Consider the following 20,695-nt stretch of genomic DNA (forward strand, 5'->3'; position numbering starts at 1 on the left):
CTTTCATGGTTTGAATTATGTCCCCCAAAATATGTGTGTATCAATTTGTCTGGGCCATGATTCCCAGAATTGTGTGGTTGGCCTCCATTTTGTGATTGTAATTTTACGTCAAAGAGGATTAGGGTGGGATTGTAACACCACCCTTACCCAGGTCACATCCCTGATCTAATGTAAAGGGAGTTTCCCTAGGGTGTGGCCTGTACCACCTTTTACCTTATAAGAGATAAAAGGAAAGGGAAGCAAGCAGAGAATCAGGGACCTCATACCATCAACAAAGCAGTTCCAGGAGCAGAGCACGTCCTTTGGACCGGGGTTCCTGCGCAGAGAAGCTCCTAGTTCGGGGGAACACTGAAGAGAAGAAGACAGACAGAGAGAAAAAGACTTTCCCTGGAGCTGACGCCCTGAATTTGGACTTCTAGCCTACTTTACTGTAAGGAAATAAACTTCTCTTTGTTAAAATCATCCACTTGTGGTATTTCTGTTACAGCAGCACTAGATAACTAAGACACACCCTAATCCTCTTTAACATAAAATTACAATCACAAAATAGAGGACAACCACACAGTACTGGGAATCATGGCCCAGTCAAACTGATACGCACGTTTTTGGGGGCACATAATTCAATCCACGACAGTAGCCATGAAGCAAGGGAGAGCAGTGTGATACAGCCATCACGGTCACAGTATCAATAATAAGACCTGGCTGGGGCCCATCGTTTACAAAGCCCTTCCACACTTTGAGGGCAGTGGTGGGTCAGTGGTAGAATTCTCACCTTACATGTATTGTAGGGGAAAAACATCACAAAGTTTAGTAAAGTAAAAAGAGTTTTATTTGGCATATATTCAAAACGACAAAAGTGGGAAGCGGACAAGCATGCTACCAGAGCGAGAATGTCTGCCTGAATCCAAAGAATATCACAGAATAGGCAAGAATGGGAAAATGGACAAGCATGCTGCCACAGCCATGTCTGCCCAAGTCCAAGGAAGGTTACAGAATCATCAGTATATATCAACATCACAAAATGGGCAGAACCATTGAAAGCGTCACTTTTTCACTGATAGGCTAGAAATTGTAATCTTACATTTTGAATCATCTTTCTTAACAATCACTGGTACTGGTTTCAGCAACGAGAATCAGGAGGATCCTCACTGGTCCAACAAATTCCTATTCACTAAATGCTAATAGAAAAAGATAAGAGTGGAAAGTCTTTTGTGTTCTGTTTGATAGGATTTTTGTAAAAGTTTCCCTAAAAGATACTTTCCCAGATTATCCTAGCTATTGTCTCCATACCTCAGGGCCCAGTTGATGTGTCCTTGAGAGTGCTTGTGAGCCCCTGTGAGCTCAGCTCCAACTGGGTCACATTCTGTATGCTCAAGAAGAGGGAATAATAACTCCAATATTATTTCCTAAATCACATGCGGGAGACCCAGGTTCGATTTCCGGCCAATGCACCTCATGCGCAGCCACCACCCATCCGTCGTGCTATGACTGACTAAACAGTTTTCAGCAGAGCTTCCAGGCTGACAGACTAGGAAGAAAGGTCTGGTGAGCTACTTCTGAAAAATCACCAATGAAAACCCTATGGATCACAATGGTGCAATCCACAACCGATTATGGGGAGGGCACAGGACCAGGCAGCATTTCATTCTGGTGTGCATGGGGTCTCCACGAGTCAAGGTCTCACTCAACATCAGCTAACGACAATAACACGCATCTATTTAATCCACACCACAGTCAAATAAGATGGGTATTATTATCTCCATTTTACAGATGCTAAAAATCAAGGCTTGAAGATGTCAGGACTAGTCCAAGATCCAGCCAGGATGAATGCAAACCACGGGGCTCCACAATTTCCATATAGGGGTCTGCTCTGGGGTGGGGGTGGGCTGAGGACTTGTCTTGAAGTGTCATTTGTATATCAAGCATGCTGGTTTTACTTCGACTTGGGTTTGGGGGGTAGATGGAAGAGGTCTGAGAGAAGGTGATGAGGATGGAAGGGAAAGGATAAAGCTTCCCAGAGCCATTCCTTGGGGTGCCCATTGAGGCACACCAGGTCTGTCTGACTCCAAGCTGGGGCCTTCCTGCTCTGGACTGAAGGAGTTGTTCAGAGACCACAGAAGATGTTGTGGACTGGAGTGACTGGGGAGAGGCAAGGCTTGAATTGGAGAGGCTTCTATAAAATTTGGGGGGCAGGAAGGGCAGCCCCTGGTGGGATAGGGTTAAGGAGAAAAGACATGGGGTGCGGGGGAGGTTGATCAGAGCTTGCTGGAAGTATTATGATCTTCCAGCTCTATACATGGGCGACCTGTCCTGAGGGCTGAGACTGGCTCACTTGGGTTAGAAATTCAGGCTGAGCGTTCGGGTTCAGTCCTTGGAGAAGGTTCCTTGCTGGCTTTAAGGGAGATGGGCCTGCCTCCTGCTCCCCAGGCCTCAGCCCCCAGGGAGGGACTTACTATTCCTTGATACCTTACAATTCAGGCCTGGCTTTCAGGTCAACCTGGGATGTGCCTTGCCTAGCATAAGACATAGCTATGAGTCTAGGTCGTCAAAGCATTGATTTCGTTCCTCTCCCACCAGCCATGTCCAGCCCCCTCCTGCTCAAAACCCCTTGGCTGAAGGCCACCCCAGCCTGCCCTCAATTCATGGTTCTTCACCAACGGGAGATAGGGTTTTTAATTACGCCTCACTGTCCCTGCAGGTGTGATGGTGGTTTCCTGGCTGGGGTGCTCCATCAGTGGCCATGTAGCATGCTTGTCATAAGCCCATTCTCTCTTTGCCTGGCAACAACCACTTGTTCTCAAAGTTCCACTCAAGCATCACCGCTCCTGGTTTCCTGCACCCCACCTCTAGCTGGGTGCCTCTCCTGCCACCTTTGGAGAGTCCCTCTCAGCCATCCAGGCCACTCATTTTAAGCCAAGGACCAGATGCCTTAGAGGCTGCAGAGTTTTTCCACGGGCCCTGGAGTTAGTGCACACACTAGACATTGTCTGCAGACAGAATAAGTAATACGTACCCACTTAGGTCCCTTCCTAAGAAACACAGGCATTTAAAACTATTACTAAACTCGCAGTCACTGTTTATCATTATGTATTTTTCTCAGTCAATGGATCTTAAAAATATTACTATCATATGGAGGTCATGAAATCTATATTGTTTCCAACATCATCATCATGGATAAGATCATCCATCAAAAATCTGATGGATGGGGAAACTGAGTTCCAGAGAGGGTCATGGAGAAGCAAGAGAAATGGTCTGGAACCTGGCTTCCCTGGCTCTTGAGTCATTTCTCTTCCTCCAAAGCCTTGTTAAGTCTGGGGCTGCTCATGGTCCTTCTCAGCCCACACAGAGAAGATCAAGTCATGCTGTCCAGCAGGTTTAGAAACAAGTCCTGCTTTCCTCTCTCTCCCTCCCAGTTTGGCAACACCAAAAGCCCGGTTTATGCCCTGTGATGGTTCCAGAAAAGCAAGAATCACTAAAGGCTATTGTGTCAGGTTTGCCCAATCCATGCCACTTAACAGCCCGCCTCCAAGCCACCCCGTCTCTTCCTCTCTCCTCCTTCTGCCCTCCTGATTTCAACACTCCCAGCTGGGGTTGGACAGGGTAGCCACATAAAAAAGCAGGGCCTGAAGAGCTGGCCACACCTGGAGGGAGTCTCCAGCTGAGACAGCATCATGGTGAGACCCGTGGCCTGGGCAGGTGAGTGGGCACTGCAAGGGACAGCACGCTGGGCCTTGGGAGCCACGGGGAAGGGGGGCATGGGGACATCCCCTGGAAGGTAGAGTAAACAAGAGGGCTCAGGAGAACTTCAGTTCACTCCTCCCCACCCACCAGGACCTTTCTGCTTTTGGGCCGAAATGAGTTTTCTTCCTTCTGTTCTGGAATCCCAGGGACAGTGGCCCCTCCCGCATGGGGTGTTTTTGTTTTCCCTATGTTCATAGGTCCCTGCTTTTGGCCTTATTCAGAAAGTGTCCACCACCAAGGGTTCTGCCCCAACCCCAGTGCCATGGGGGTCATCCTGCAAGAGGGCAGCCTGGGAGCCATCCACCCTGGGGTCCTCCCAAATTTCCCTGCATGCTTTATTAGGAACAGGAACATCCCAGGTCATCAGAAAGGTGCTATGAATCTCTTTTAAGGAAGCCCACTGAGCCCAAAGTGACAGGGATGGGGGGAGAGGTGGATTATCAGAGCCTCTGCTGGACCTTAGAGCTCCCATCCTCCCGTTGGCTCCACTCCAGGCACCTCCCACCCACAGAGGTCCAGCCTGAGCCAGAGGTCCTCAGTCCAGGCCGGGGCCCTCGGACTCTCCCTCTGTCCGGTCTCATCGCCCCCAGGATTTTAGGGTTCTTTAACTTAACTCCTTCCAACAACAAAGATCATAAAGATCACAGGGTTACAAAATGCTGAGGGGCAGGAGGCCCAGCTCTTGCCTCTGGAGTCAGACAGACCAGGTTCTAAGCCTGGCTCCACCACGTAATCCCTGGGAGCCTTGGGCAAGCAGCTAAACAACACGGAACTCCAGGCTTCCCACACTGTGAAATAGCGAAAATGATGCCTTCCTCTCAGCACGCCGTTGGGGGCACAAAATGAGATGACCTACATAAAGCACGCAGCACATAGTAGGAGCTTGGAATCCTGGTGTTGACCTCCTGGGTCATGCCCCCACCCTCCATGGTCAACCAGCCTTCTCCCTCTCCTCCAGCCTTCTCCCTCTCCTCCAGCCAGCCCTGCCCATCAGACCTCAGAGAATCAGTGCTGCTTTGTTCTTTTCCCCTTGCCCTACCCCGTCTCCATTCCAGGAACCTTGAGTCCTGGGCCTCCAAGGATGCTGGTAGCACAGCCAGCTTCTTGTGGGTGTGGTGGGAAAGCACCAGGTGGAAGCAGAGTGGGGAGCAGAGGCGCTCTGTGGCCTCCCAGCCTAGCCCTTCCAGATTGGTTCTTTCCAGCCCTACGGCAAGTTTTCTTCTTGTTCCAGAAGGGAAGCTTTCTTTCTGAACATGTCACAAGTCAGAATTCTTCTCAACATCTTCCTAATTCCACACTACCCTCCACTGACCCTCTAGAGAGGGTTCACCAACTTCAGGGGCCAGTCCACGCCAGGGAGGGGCCCCACTGTCTGGCCTGGGTAAAGGGTGGACACATTGTCCGCCTAGGTCCCTTCTGAATGTGTCAGGGGGATATTTGCATGAGACTACCCTGAAACTACCTCTCCCTGTTCACCTGAGCCCCCTGCATTTCAATAAGCTTAGGGGGCCTGGGAAAGTGAGAATGACATCTCAACCCTCTGCTTTCTCTCTTGTGTTGCTTCAGGTTTGATAGTTCTGCTGATGATCCAATGGGGTAAGTGACAACTTTCTTGAAGCCAACCCTTGATTTCTCCCAGCCCCTTTCCTGAGCTCTGCTACACACACACCCCAAGCCCTACTGCAGGGTTCACATGTGCATGGGTGCTCACACATGTGCACGCACACATGAGAACACACACGTGCTCACACACACGCACGGAGAGCTCCTGCCTGGTGTCAGTGGGGACTTTCCTCCAAAGCTCAGCCCCCTGCACATGTCCTCATCCCCCTAACAGCCTTTTTAGAGGTGCTTGCTTCCTTATACACTAGCTGAACTTTTGCCCGCCCATGGGGTCAGCTTAAATGTCAGCCTCCCTTGGGTCTTTCTGGAGGTCACTTGCTCCCATCTCTGTGCTTTCTTCATACTTAAGCACATTTTGTGGGATGTAGAATAGTGTTCGTAATTATTGTTCTATGTCTCTCCTCCACCAGACTCTGAGCTACTGGAGGTAAGGACCAGTTTCTGTGGAGTCGATTCCGACTTGTGATGACCCCACATGTGTTAGAGTAGAACAGTGCTCCATAGGTTTTTCAATGGCTGATTTTTCAGAAGTAGATCACAGGTCTTCGTTCGAGGCGCCTCTAGGTGTACTCAAACCTCCAACCTTTCAGTTAGCAGCCAAGCATGTTAACCATTTGCACCACCCAGGTACTCCCGGAGTTAGAGTCTAAGTCTTATTTAGCTCTGAGTCTCCAGCCCCTTAGCTCAGCAAGGAGAACACATTAGCCCCCGTATCTGCTGCACTGATGGGGTGTGGACCTTGGAAGAGGCAGGAGGGGCTCCTTCTTGTCTTCCTGCGTCATCAGCTCTCAGACTCCCACACTCCCTTCCCGTTCCACAGGCTTCCTGTTTGTCAGTGGCCCCAGGAAGGCTGGCCCTTTAGACCCTCGTCCTGAGGCATTGGATACTCATTGCCCCTCTCGGTCTCACAGGAGGGGACAGCCTGGGGGCCACAGAAGTAACAAACACGGGGAAGAGAGAGAGGTAGATGGTTTCTGAAAGAGCTTTAGTTCAAGCTAGCCCTGGGCTTTATTGGAGTATAGTAACGATAATAGAATTTCATGTGGACGAAGAGTCAGTATGTGTAAAGCACTTAGAACAGAGTTTACTCTATGCCAGGCACTCTCTAACTGTTAGACATACGTTAATTCTCAGTCCACACAACAACCCTATGAGGTAGGTACAATGATCAGCCCCATTTTACAGAGGAGGAAACTGAGTCAGAATTGGGATTTCAACCCAAGTACTGAAACTCCAGAGTCCATGTTCTTAACCACCACACTGTATTGCCTCTATAATACAAAAACCTATATGTGATATTTCATATGATAAAATATGATGTAAAAAGAGCCTCCAGGTTCCTCCCTAGATGCTCCTGGGGATGTGTTCTCTAGGTTAACCCCTTGCTTCCTTCTTTTGCCTTGGGGGGTTCACCAAGCCTCCATCTATATCACATATATGACAGCAGGCTGCACCTCCAGCCCCCACCAGCAGGCTCCACTCCTGAGTGGCCTCTGATTAGGGCTGAGGCCATGCCCAAGAGCCCCGACTCCTGCCCAGGAACAATCCACGTGCCCAGGGGATCCCCGGCCCTCCCTGCTCCTGGGTTCCAGTGGAGGCAGGTGCTGTGTCTTCCTACACTCCCTCCTGTACGCACTTTGTACCCCTCTCCCACCCTCCTTCCGACCCCCACACCACCACCCCCCAGTCTAGCAGAGGGAAGTCCCAGGGTTCAGACGCCTGCCACAGACACACTCCAGTCCAAACTGACCATTCCGCCAAGTCCCTGATGTACAAGCCACGCATCATAGAATGTGAGGCTGGAAGAGACCTCAGAGACCACGTGGTCATTTTCAGATGGGGACTCTGGGGCCAAGGCTAAAGAAGGGATGGGCCCAAAGTCATTTCTGGCGGATGTGGGGACGAAGACCATCTTTCTTGCTTTCTGGTGTCCTGGTCGAGCTAGCACAGCACTGACCATCCGTGGGCAACCCCTTCTGGGAGCAGAACCTCCCCCCTGCAAAGTCTTCTCTCACACTATAGGGGATGCCAGAGACAAGCTGCCTTTCCTAAATAAAATAAGTTTTTTTTACTAGAAGCTTAGCAATGATATGAATAAACTTAGATTCTCTACAAGGAATTAACAAGTCCGCGTAAACCCGCTTTAAAGCAAGACTTGAGAAACATAAACTGGAGCCTACAGCTGGGGCCTCCTCTCTGCTGCTTGGTTCATTTGCATTTTAATTAACCTTCGGAGTCTTGAGTCTTGGTTCCAAAGCGTCTCCCTCCCTTAAGCGTAAGAATGTGCCATGCTTAATTCCCTTTAAATGATATGCTTGGGCATACTGGGGCTGCCTTCTATGGGGTTTCAGGGCCCGAAGGAGAGGGTCTAACTAGGGGGGCCTACCTGCCAGACCCTGGCCTGGGGACCAGACTCTGAGCCCAGTGACTTTCAAGGATGTTGAGGGGTCCTGGTCCCTCAGCCTCTGCTTTCTTTGTAGCAGAGCTGAAGGCACAGCTCCCAAGCTCTCTGAGCCTCAGTTTACTTTTGTATCAAATGAGGATTCCCTTGATGGTCCTGCGCACTCACAGGTGTCCTGAGGATAACAAGGTCAGCCTCTGAAAAGGCACTGTGAACTGCAAGGTGCTGCCCAAACAAAACCAAAACCCATTTCCAACTGTCAGATCCCTTGACTTACTTCAACACCCAACACCCAAATGCACGGCTTCCCAGATGGCGTCTGACTGCCATTTTTCTTCTTTGCCCCACTGGCCAGGCTCTGCTTCGAAACTGGTCTGCTACTTCACCAACTGGTCCCAGGACAGAGAGGGTGTGGCTCGCTTCCTGCCCAAGGACGTGGACCCCAACCTGTGCACCCACCTTATCTATGCCTTTGCCGGCATGGACAACAATCACCAGCTCAGTGTCATCCGGTGGAATGACAAGACTCTCTACAAGGACTTCAATGGCCTGAAGAAGATGTGAGCTGCTGCGGGGGGCGGGGAGGGGGAGAGGAAGGGCCTCTCTTCTCAGACCCAGAAACCTTCTCCAGCCCAGCAGTCCCACCACAGACCCGTTGTGTGGCTTTGGGCAAGCTGCATCCCCTCTCTGACCTTATATCGAAGAGATCTCAATGATAACTGAGTACAATTCTGTAACATTGATTACATTCTTCAAGATGTACAAATATTCTAGCTATCCTGTTCCAAATCATTCCACCACTCTTAACAGATTAGGGGATTCTTAAGGACCTTTCCAGTTTAGGTCTAAGTGGGATCAGGATCATGAAACTGTTCCCTCTGCTGGCAAGGCCCTTCCTCCTCCTAAAATCTCCCTCTTCTTCGGCTCGAGTCCTATCACCACCTTCACAAAGCCTCTCTGACTGTGCGCCCTGATCTCTCTCTTCCTGAATTCCCTGTGTATGCACTTGTGCTCACTGCGTCTCCCCAGCCAGACTGTCAGGTCTTTGAAGGCAGGAATATGTTTTTTCTTTCCTCATCCAGAGCTTCCTCTAGAGTGCTCTGTCAGGGCTCACAGGCATTTGTGCCTACCTTCCATCCCCCACCCCCCTACCCCATCGGCCCTGCCAAGGCACCTGTCGGCCCCTTGCTTTCCCAGTCAGTGAGTCCTGGGAGCTCGCTGGGTAAATTCTGGTGCATCTCATTTCTCCCAGGAACCCCAAGCTGAAGACCCTGCTGGCCATCGGGGGCTGGAACTTCGACACCCAGAAGTGAGTTGACTATGGCCCAGGTGTGGGGGAACCCGGCACACTGGTGTGAGAGAGCCGTGGTCAGAGAGTCCGGGGCCAGGCTAGGGTGTGGCCCAGGTGAGGCGGGGCAGGAAGGCAGCCTGGACTCTGGGTTCTCGGATGCCCCATCCGGAGGGCAAAGGGGTGGGCTAGCTCCAGGCTGCAATGGATCCAGTCTCCCCAGAGGCACAAGACCTAAGTGCAGCACAAAGTTCTGACCTCTTTCCAGGCCTCAGTCTCTTCCTCCGTGAAATGGGGTAACAAAGGAGAGGAGCAAGGAGTCCCAACTAATCCCAACTACGCACAGTGTCTGTATTTTCTGAGCGCTGAGACAGAATGTCTTGTCTGAGAAAGAATTTTGTTCCACTTCTGGGTATAAAAGGCAATCTGTGCGATTGAGTTTGGATGCCAAAATACTGGCATTTCTGGGACATTCTGACGGTTTATGAAGATAACGAAAAAGCATATTTGAAACTAGAATTTTCCTAGAAAATCCAGAATATATGGTTCTCAAAGCTCTAAATCAGTCTTTCTAAAACTTTTTTGGATCATGTGCTTTTGAGGGTCTGATGAAAGCTCCTAAAATAAGAGAGTCCGATGATTCATCTCCTAAAATGATGTTTATCTGCAGAGTTTTTTCAGTGAAATGTAGGGGTTTTTAGCTTGGGGTCCCCAGGCCCACAGACTCCAGCTGCTATGCAAATTGCGACAGAGTGAGTCTATAAAAAGCTTGAGACCCCAGGATGGCCAGGGTTGTAGGGACACTGAGAAGGAGACGTGGGCGCTTGGGGATTTGGAAGTGCTCTCGTCTAGCCATGGCAGCAGCACAAAGCGTGCTAGAAAATCAGTTAGAAGGATGGTTAAGGTGCCGGGGAAGTAGACCAGCAGGCTCCCCGCGCATCCTGCTCTCTACTGACTTTGCTGTGCTTCTCTCTTCCTCTTTGAAACTTCTTTTCTTTTCCAAACCTTCATGCCAGGGTGACAGTTAGCTCTGATTCAGGGAGGGCAGCTCCCTGAGCAGGGGCGTGGTAGTAGGCCTCTGGGGGAATTTGGGAAGCAAAACTACTAGTGAGTCTGGTGTTCCTCATGATGTCAATGTTCAGGAGCAGGAAGAACTTCTAAATTGTCCCTTTTCCTTAGCCAGACCCCAGACTCACCAGCAAGCATCCCAGCAGTCTGTGAAGCAGCCCTCCTGCCCTAGACACCAGCACCCCTATCCTGAGTCCTTTCTAACTTGTCTCTGAGGGAGTGGGTGGTCCCCAGTCTGCCCAAGGCGGGCCCATGTGCCCCTTCATCACCCACAGGTTCACAAGTATGGTGGCCACAGCCAACAACCGTCGGACCTTTATCAACTCAGCCATCAAGTTTCTGCGTAAATACGACTTTGATGGCCTTGACCTCGACTGGGAGTACCCAGGAAGCAGGGGAAGCCCCGCCTCGGACAAGCAGCGCTTCACAGCACTGGTGCAGGTATGGCTGGGTGGCGAAGGGGCTGCCCAGTCTGCCAGGGGGTCAGAACTACAGCCCCACATGATGCGTGGACATTGGTCTGCCCACAGGGTCAGCGGCTACATGTATGTGTGTAGCACAGGCCAGCCTGTGATCAGTTTGCTGACTCTTGAGAGTGAGCATCTACCTGGGCTCATGGGGTCCTGGTCCCTGTGTCTGTGTTCACTCTGATCTGCCCTGCAGGAGCTGGGTGACACCTTCAGGCAGGAAGCCCAGAGCTCAGGGAAGGAGCGCCTCCTCCTGAGTGCAGCTGTCCCGTCAGCGCGAGTCTACGTGGACGCTGGATACGAGGTGGACAAAATTGCTCAGTGAGTCTCAGCAGATGTTGTCTGGGCTTCCTGGGAATGGAGCAGGTGGCTACCTGCAAGGTAGCACTTTGGGAAAGCCCCACCCTCCAGCAGCAAATCCAGGAAAGCTCACTGTGTCTGTGATGCCACATTCCAGATTCCTTCTCTGGGATCTTTGGGATCCTTCCTTGGGAAATCACTCTTCAAATGAAAACACCCCGAGAGGGGAAGGAGTGAAGCCCCTAGCATCTCCAAGGGAATAAGCCATCCAGATCCTTGCTTCTCAAAGGGTGGTTTGGGGACCCCTGCACCCACACCACCTGGGAGCCGGTTGGAAATGCAGACTCTTAGGCCCCACCCCAGGCCTCGTGGATCAGTACCTACATTTTAATGAGATTCCCAGGTAGTCTGTGTGCACACTGAAGTCTGAGAAACACTGAACTAGGTTTCCTTCCACAGTACCAAAATAACACCAGGGTTCCTGAGTGGGATGGGGCCTGAGGAGCTGAGGGCACAGTGGGGAAGGGTGCAAAAGACAGGAGCTGCCAACCTCACGGTTTGAATGACAGTGGCCTTGATAATGGGGGGCTGGGGAATGGTGTCCGTGTCGCCTTCCACAAAGCCACTGTGTGTGGGTGTTAGGGTGAAGCAGGGCCTCCCCTGTTCTCCTGGCCTTGAAAGTGGAGTTCCTCACCCCATCTTTCCATGCCTCCTGCAGGAACCTGGATTTCATCAACCTCATGGCCTACGACTTCCACGGCACATGGGAGAAGATCACAGGACACAACAGCCCTCTCTACAAGAGGCAAGGAGAGAGCAGTGCTGCGGCTGAGGTCAATGTGGTAAGTGGTGAGAGCCGTGAGGCAGGGACCCCATCCATCAGGCTCTGTCGGGTGGCCCTTCCGAGCCTAGAGGCTCTCACGGAACAGAACTCAGGGAAACCAAGCAAGGCACCAGGAAACCCGACGATTTTTGTTTCTTTGCTGGCTTGTTTTCTTTTTCTGCTCCGGGCCACTGCTGAGGGGAAACCTCACTTCTGTGTAGCGTCTTGGCTGATATTAAAGCCGAAAAACCAAACCCATTGCCGCCGAGTTGACTCTGACTCATAGTGACGCTGAATTAGACACAATAAACCAATTTAATGGCACCAAACAATGTCTCGTTGGGAGCCCTCTTTGAGCTTGAGCTTCCAGCCAAAATGACTCCCACTTCTTTCCCTCTCCCCCACCCCCACCACGTTTTCGTCAACACAGTGGGCATACTTTTGCTACCTGGCTGCTGGGAGACCTTCTGGAAGGTGCTTCCTGGGAGTGGAAGCTTTATGAAGTTGGTAACAACTCAGGGGATGTCACTGAGGGCAATACTACCCCCTGCAAGACCCAGAAAATGGCTGGCTTCATTTTAGACCGGGCTGAGCTGACGTCTCAGGGTGGCACAAAGGGTTTGCGCTCCACCTAAAGGTTGGCAATTTGAATCGGCCCAGCGATGCCACAGAAGAAAGACCTGGAGATCTGCTTCCATAAAGGTTACAGCCAAGAAAACCTCATGGAGCAGTTTTACTGTGTAACACATGGGGTCACCGTGAGTCAGAATCAGCTCCGCAGCAACTGTTTTTCTTTTTTTTCTTGTGTTTGTTTTTAAGTCAGAAATGACCATATTCTTTCTCTTTCTTAAAACAACCAACCACCACCACCACCACAAAAAGCCCTAAATTAAGGTGCTTTTTAATTTTGGGGGCCTATATCTCTGTGTGTTAGCTAGGGTGGGACATCTTTGACTTCTGTGGCACTCTCACGAATAAAACGCACCTCTCTGGGCTGGTGAGTCAGGTGCTCATTAATTACCTCATTGACTCATACAGAATCCTGCATTTCCCCTAGGAGCAATGGTTCAGGGTTTGCTAACTCAGTGTTTGTGGCAACTTTATAGAACATGAGTATTGCAAATAATAAGAATCTACTCTACTTTTATTTCCATTGTATAGACAGGACACTTGAGGCTCAACAAGGTTATATAAGTAGCTGAGTGAGCCCTCTGTGGGCAGGGATCCCTGTCTGCTTTGTTCACTGATGCACCCCAAGCATCCAGGACAGTGCCTGGCACACAGTAGTCCATCACTAAATATTTGTTCAGTGAAGGGCTGTCTGACTCCAAAGCCCGTGCTCTTGGCTATAGTGCCACGTGGCTTCTCTCACTAGGGTAGAGGGTCTGAGGATCTAAAGGAGATGACGAAGGGTTGGAACATCAGTGAAGATCCTTGAAGCTCTGTCTAAGGACTCCCGACCCTTCTAGCTCCGCCTCTGGAGCCCTCAGTCTTGGCAGCCAGAATCAGACCTGACGCCAGAGAAAATTAACCCTGTCCCTCCTTCTCCACCACCAGGACTTTGCCGTGCGATACTGGCTGCAGAGAGGGGCCCCTGCCAACAAACTGATCCTTGGCATGCCCACCTACGGACGGACCTTTACCCTGGCCTCCTCATCAGACACTGGAGTGGGGGCCCCAGCCACAGGGCCTGGGACCCCCGGCCCCTTCACCAAGGAGGGAGGGGTGCTGGCTTACTATGAGGTAGGAAAACCCCCAGCCACCCTGAGTACTGTGGGGGTCAGGGGCTGCCTGGAGGGGCGAGGGCTCCTTCTCCCACCATTTCTGAGTAGAGATGCCAGAGATGGTGAATTCCATGCCATCCCTGTCATCTTGGATTTCTCCTTAAGCCCAGATGCTTCAAGATGGACCCAGGGTCTAGGACACTCCATCTAGAATCTCCTAGGTTCTCCAGGCTCCCTCAGACAGTTTTCCAGTTCCTGGTCTCCTCCTGGCCAGGTGCCTCCCTCCTCCTCCCCAGCACTCACCCTCTGCTCCTGCAGGTCTGCTCCTGGAAGGGTGCCACCAAGGTCAGGATCCAGGACCAGAAGGTGCCCTACGCCTTCCAGGGCAACCAGTGGGTGGGTTTCGATGATGTGGAGAGCTTCAAAACTAAGGTGAGGCCCAGCCCTGCTGGGAAGGCGGTGGTCCCAGGTGGGCCCAAGGCATGTCAATAACAACAAATGACAGCATTCAGAACCTTTTCAAGGATAAGCCTCATTCTAAATACCCTAATATTCAGATCCCCATATGATAGTGTTTGTAGCTTTGCCATCTATCAATTCAGGAAGGACGTTAATGACAAAAATTGTTCTATATTCAGTAACGCTTTGGAAAGCATTTGTATTTCATTAAATACAACAGATTTTACAGACATATGAATAGGAGAAATATGTATGGGAGACACATCATTTTATTCCGCCCACTGGCAACATTTGGTGCGTGTCCAAATGATAGACCTCTTGATTCACTTACATGCTCCCCTCCTCCGCCCAACATCAGTGGCTTCAGCACATTTATTGGGCGCCATGTCTTTGTCCCCGATGAGATCATTAGCTTCTGAAGAGAGTTGCTGCATTTGTTTAGCAGTATTCCCCACACTGATTATCATATAGGGCAGACAGTGGTAGGTTCTTCTAGAAGTGCAGACAAAGTGCTCTGGGAGAGCAGAGGAGGAGCCTGATGGGGGAGATGGGGAAGGAGCCATGATGGAAAGGTGTTTGAGATGAGTCTTAAAGCACAGAAGGCGGGTAGGGGTAGGACATTCTGGGGAGGAAACTACAAGCAAAGACAAGCAGAGACGAAAATAGCAGACGGACCCTGAGGACAAGGTATAGCCGGTGTAGCTAGAACTCTGAAGGAGGGCAGGTATAGAAGGGGAGGTATCAGGAGATGGAGATTGGGGGCACGGGTTCTAGACCATTCCTACCCTCCAGCCCCCATACAATCCTGGTGGGAGTACCATAGCCCCCTGGCCAGGTCAGGGAACAGAGAAACCCAATCTGAGGGGACAGACAGTCATACCCTCAGGAAACCTCTCCTCTGGTGGAGCAGAGAAGGCCCTTGTGGAGACTGAAGACATGAAGACAGGGAAGCAAAACTTGATTCAGATATTTTGGGAAGCGTGGTCATTCCCTGTGGTAACTGAACTCAACATAACCAGCAGACAGAACTCCAAACATAGCAGCTCAGCCCAGAAAAGGCAGAGATGTTAAGGTTTCCAGCCTAGGGAGATCCACACACCCATCCATTCCCCACCCCTCCACCTTCACCCTCACCCTCACCCCTACCCCAGGCTTGTGCCAGGACAAGGGGGATTCTCAAGTGACTGGTACCCACAGGGATCAAAGACTCAGCCATCCAGACTCCCAGCCCAGGTCTGTCTCCAGAAGCCCCAACCACTCATGGGCCTGGGGTTGCTGCAGAAAAAAGCCTCCCATCCTGATGAGGAAGCAGGACGCTGGGCTGGGCTGGCTGGACTTACTGGTTTTCCTCTACCCCTACCCCACCCACAACAGGTCAGCTATCTGAAGCAGAAAGGCCTGGGCGGGGCCATGGTCTGGACACTGGACTTGGACGACTTCACAGGCTCCTTCTGCAACCAGGGCAGACACCCACTCATCCGGACGCTGAGGCAGAAGCTGAGTAAGTGAGGGGCCCAGAGGCAGAGGCAGAAGTCCGGGATGGGGTATAAAGCCTCGTCCCTAAACCGCGGGTCCTGGGTCCTTCTGAGGAACTGACTTTGCCTCAGTACTGAGATTTCCCAAATTTCATCCAAACCCAGGAGCTGAGGAAACTGTTGAAATATTTTCTCACCCTCCTCTTCCCTCTTGCCGGCTGCAGCAATGCCTGCCCAGGATGTTGTAACCAGGGCTTCCTCAGAGGGCCCTCAGCCCAGGAGTAGCAGCTGCTCCTCTCTTCAGGGAGAAAGGCTGACTGGGCTTACGTGTGGGGTTCCCACGTCCCCTGCTAGTATATGGCTGGGCTTTGCTATGGCATATGGCTATTGATTGACTCTTCTCTGCCCATTACATGAGTACCAAACCAGCTGCCGTTGAGTTGATTCCAATTCATGGTGACCTCGTGTGTGTCAGAATAGAACTGTGCTCCACAGGTTTTTCAATGGCTAATTTTTCAGAAGTAGACCCCCAGGCCTTTCTTCAAGGTGCCTCTGGGTGGACTCGAACTTCCAACCTTTGGGACAGCAGCTGAGTACTTAACGATTTACACTACCCAGGGACTCCATTACATGAGCAGCCCAGGTGTTTTCTGCTGAGCTGTGCTCCAGCTGTAGTCGTGGCTCTCGTCAGGCCGTTCTCTGCCTGGGCTGCCTGGGCTCTCTGCCTGCAGGGTGTGAGGTGTGGGGCTGCCACCTGCCCGTGGTTGCTGCCTGTGCATTTGGGTTCTCTTGGGGACCCTTGGTTGACTCTTCACTGTCTTCACAGGCCTCCCATATGTGCTGTCAGGTACCAGAGAGCCTGAAGTTCTCACAGCAGACAAGCCCTCTGAAACTGAGAGGGGGCACAGCCCTGGAGAAGACACCTTCTGACAGGGCAAAGCTGATGGCCTCTACCCCATCCCTCAGAAGCAGTCCAGCTACTACATCTGTGAGTGGGGAAGGCTGTTCCTGCGGAGCTGCCCAGCAGGCCTGGTGTTCAACACCTCCTGCCAATGCTGTACCTGGAATTGAGTCCCAGACCCCTTCAGTCCCAGCCCCCAGGACCCCTCCACAGTCTGTCTCCCCAGCTTTCCCTGGGAGCTGTTATCTAACTCCTGCAGGCCTCTCTGTGGTCTTCCCAACCAGGCTTTGTGCTCAGCCTTGGGTTCCTCTTTTCTGGGTCTCCTGGGCTGCCTCTCTCACTTGCAAAATAAACCTCTTGGTTTGCACCCCTCCCCCAGGTGTGGTGACTTCCAGAGGCTCTCTAAGAACACTACTGGCTCAAAAACTGCTCTGGGGAAGGTGGGGAACCAGGAGGGGAGGGTGGATTCAAAGCACACACAGGTCAGAGCTAGGTGAGCAGGTGGCATGCGCAAGGCCCAGGCCAGGTAACGCCTCAAGGAGTCCACAGCCCAGTAGGCAGCTCCCAGGGCACATGTGACTGCATCCAGGGCATGGCCCTGTTGTTAGACACATTTTTCATTGTCTCAGAAGCCTTTGAAGGAAGAACTTGTCCTGCTGACTTCTCTGCAGGTGTTATTCCCAACACGCACACTAGACGGCAGCAGAGATGAGCTTTTCCCTGCCCTAAGGGCTCAGCTTGCATTAATCTCAGCATTAAAATGAAAATACAGATTCCTGGTACGAGCACTTGGAGCACTGGTGGCGCCAGTGGTTCAGCGTTTGGCTGCTAATCAAAAGGTCAGCAGTTTAAATCCACTAGCCGCTCCTTGGAAACCCTACGGAGTAGTTCTACTCCGTCCTATAGGGTCCCTATGAGTCGGAATCGGAATCCACTTGACGGCAATGGGTTTGGTTGGGAAGTATGAGCACTTAAAAAAACAATTGCCTTCGAGTCAACTCTGAATCATGGTGACCCTACGTGCGTAAGGGTAGAACTGTGCTCCACAGGGTTCTCAATGGCTGATTTCTCTGAAATAGATCACCAGGACTTTCCTTCGAGGTGCCTCCGGGTGGACTGGAACTTCCAAATTTTTAGCCAAGCATGTGAATTGTTTGCACCACCCAGGGATCTTTGACCTAAATTCTGTACTAACCAAAAAAAAAACAAACCCATTGCCGTCGAGTGGATTCCAACTCATAGTGACCCTATAGGACAGAGTAACTCTGCCCCATGGAGTTTCCAAGGAGAGGTTGGTGGATTCAAACTGCCGACCATTTGGTTAGCTGACGAGTTCTTAACCACTGGGCCACCAGGGCCCCAAATTCCGTACTAGCCCCTTCAAAAATGCCTTATTACACCTATTGCTTACTGTAGCCAAATAAGGCAGGAGCAATTATCCTCATTTACAGGTATTTAAACTGAAGACTGATTCTAACCCAGTTCACTCTGAGTCCAGAACCAACACCTAAATGGGCCAAGATGGGCCAGAGTCTTATGTCAGGGACATTGGAAGCTGATGAGCATTTATACAACAGGGTCCTGGATCAACAAAGAGCAATGGAAATATTCCTAGCAGCTTTGGTTTGCATCTTGGTCATTCTATTTTAAGAAAATCTGCACATAACCTAATGGTCCAGCCTGTCATCACCCACCCCAAGCCTGAGGATGGGGACAGGTGGGGAGCGAGGGTGGTGACATGGCCCTTCACGTGAGTACAGCCAGCACCAGATCCCTCTAACAATGCCTTCCCCCTTCTATACCCTGCCTCTCTTGGGCCTTGTAAAATCTGCCTTTCTTCAGTCCAGAGCACCACTTTCCCTTCCTCTGAGGTCTCAACCTGGAAGCAGATCTACCACGTCCGAGAAGAGCTCCTTGTTCAGAATTGAGTCTGGGTGGCAGTTTCCAAATGAGGGAGCGCCTGAGCCCCAGACAGGCACCGGGTTGACTTCTGGTCCCACCACATACTCGCTGTGTGACTTCAGGCAAAGAAACAGAACCTTGGTCTCCTTACCTGTCAGATAGGCCTAGCCCCTCCCTCTCGGGGCAACTGTGAGGATTAAGTGAAGTAGTGAGTATGAGGAGCCCTGGTGACACAGTGGTTAAGAGTTCAGCTGCTACCCAAAAAATCGGCAGTTCGAATCCACCAGCCTCTACTTGGAAACCCTATGGGGCAGTTCCACCCTGTCCTATAGGAGCACTACAAGTCAGAATCGACTTGAGGGCAGTGGGGTATGGGGTAGTGAGTGTAAAACCATTCACAGTAGGCTCTTGTCTAAGTCGTAGTAAACACTCGCTCTTTCCCTCCCCCTTCCCTTCTCAGTGCTTTCTCTACCTTCTGTGAGCTTAAATTATTAGCTGGATAACTCAAGTATTTCACAAATAGCTTGACTTTTATTTTAGCAGAATGAGTCCATCTTGAAAAAACAAAACAAAAAACCAGCTGCCGTCAAGTCAATTTAAACTCACGTGGTGTCCAAATAGCCAAAGTCCCCCAAGCACCTGTGCTACTTTTCTCCTCAGGAAAGTGCTGCCCACGGCAGCTTTCTGGCCCCCTCAGGTCTTAACACCTCTGCTCCTCTCCAAACTCTGGTCCCTGCTTCACTGGTCCCCTCACCTGGACCAGTCTTCTGATGGCTTCTGGGCCTCTGCCCGTCCCTCCTCCAGTCTGGCCTCCACACTGCGAACACATGAATCTCCCTAAATTAGGGGTGGAATCTCAGCACTTCCCTTGCTTCAGGGCTTCCAACCGCTTTGTCTGCCCACAGAATAAGGTCCCTGCCTGCCGGCACAATGTCAAAACCCTTTATCACACCCCAGTCTCTTCCCCTGGCCTCATCTCTGTCATTCCCACCCCACTTCAGTGGCCTGATACCCCAGCTGTCAGCATTAACCTCAGCCATGCCAGCTCCACCTCTGGGACACCCCGATGTCTGCCATCACCCTGCTGGCCCAGGCCCACCCCATTCTCTGAACAACAACTCCCTGAGGCAGGAACAATAACAGCACCCTAAAGCCCACTTGTGCTTCTGACTCCACCTAGGCTCTGGACTCCATGTGGCTCCTGAGCCTTCCTGCTGCCACTGAGTCACTCAACACACACGAGTGTCTCCCACATGCCAGGCCTGGTGCCCGGCTGCACACAGAAGGCCAAGAGAGTCCAGGGCTCTGCTGTCCTGGGGTTTACATCCTAATAGGTCGCTATGAGTTGGAATTGACTCGACAGCAATGAGTTTGGTTTGGGGGACTAGGCGAGATAGACAATGAACAAATGTACAAATAAGACAGTTCCAGGCAGTAATGAGTACTATAAGGGAAGCAGTACATGGCTAGAGAGTGAGAGGATGGGGGTGAGGGGACTACTTTACACAGTGTGGCCAAAGAAGGCCCCTTGGGGGGTCACATTTGAACTGAGATCTTTAAGAGCCACCCAGGCAGTTCTGGAATCCAGGATCCCAAGGTCTGAGTCCAGGTACAGTTCTTCCCTGGCCCCTTTTGTTGACCCAACATATAGGACAGGAATCCTACCTTGGTCCCTCTCCTACACGGCTCCCAGTGACCCTACTCTGTCCCATCCCTTCTCCAGCATGGGTGCCTTGTCCAGGCCCCAAGTCCAGTGGCTGCGATCATGGCCTCATGGACAGGTCTCCCAGAACAACGCCCACTCCCCTGTCCCTCAGGCCAACTGTTGCCTCAATTCTCACCTGAATACTGAGGCCAGGGCCGCCTGATCACCGGCCTGGCTCATGTGACTGTACCTTCAGCCTTTGCCCTTGGCTGCTCCCCCAGCCTCTGTCAAGCTCTCAAGCTCTCGGTGCCCAGCAGCCCGCATGGTCAGGTCCAGTGCCCTCCCCTCCCCTCTGCTCCAGACCACCGCCAGGAACACCCCGTGTGATGCACACACACCCTGTGTTGTGATAGGTGCCCAGTGGACTCTTCAGGTGTCCCCAGACAGACACGCCCTTGGTGGAGCACCTCTCCACCCCGGGCATGTCAGCTGCCCTAGCTGTTCTTCCTCTTCCCTAGCAGGTTACTTCTAGTCACCTTTCGAGAGTCAGCTCATGGGTCACTTCCCACAGGGAACACCCTCAGGCAGTCCCATAAAGGAGAGGTCCCTCTAGCCACCTCTCTGAGATGACTTGATGTAAGAACACATTCATAGCATGCACCTGCTCATCGGTTACACCTGCTGGAACCCCAGGAAAATCTCCCCCTCACACATACAATACTACTACTATTGATTGGATGGGAGGACCCAGCTCTCCTGGTGGGCCCACAGGCTGACGGCACGCCCCCTGCTCCCACCCCCACTTCCTTATGTGCCATACCCTACCTGGAGTAGTGAGAGCTGAAACTCTCTATTATTTCTATTTTGCTTTAACTATG

General features: G+C 51.6%; 1 protein-coding gene across 1 annotated transcript; it reads left to right on the forward strand.

Annotated features, from left to right (window-relative positions):
* The first annotated feature begins 3,410 nt into the window (after positions 1–3,410).
* CHIT1 (chitinase 1) lies at positions 3,411–16,642 on the forward strand. The gene is made up of 11 exons (XM_004391254.2): positions 3,411–3,696; positions 5,308–5,337; positions 8,121–8,325; positions 9,018–9,074; positions 10,397–10,562; positions 10,785–10,909; positions 11,607–11,730; positions 13,269–13,454; positions 13,754–13,867; positions 15,269–15,395; positions 16,196–16,642. The coding sequence occupies exons 1-11, from the start codon at positions 3,672–3,674 to the stop codon at positions 16,297–16,299; spliced, it is 1,263 nt and encodes a 420-aa protein (XP_004391311.2). The 5' UTR covers positions 3,411–3,671; the 3' UTR covers positions 16,300–16,642.
* Positions 16,643–20,695: the final 4,053 nt, after the last annotated feature.

This window comes from Trichechus manatus, unplaced genomic scaffold (assembly GCF_000243295.1).
Source record: "Trichechus manatus latirostris isolate Lorelei unplaced genomic scaffold, TriManLat1.0 scaffold00035, whole genome shotgun sequence".
NCBI classification, from domain to species: Eukaryota; Metazoa; Chordata; class Mammalia; order Sirenia; family Trichechidae; genus Trichechus; species Trichechus manatus.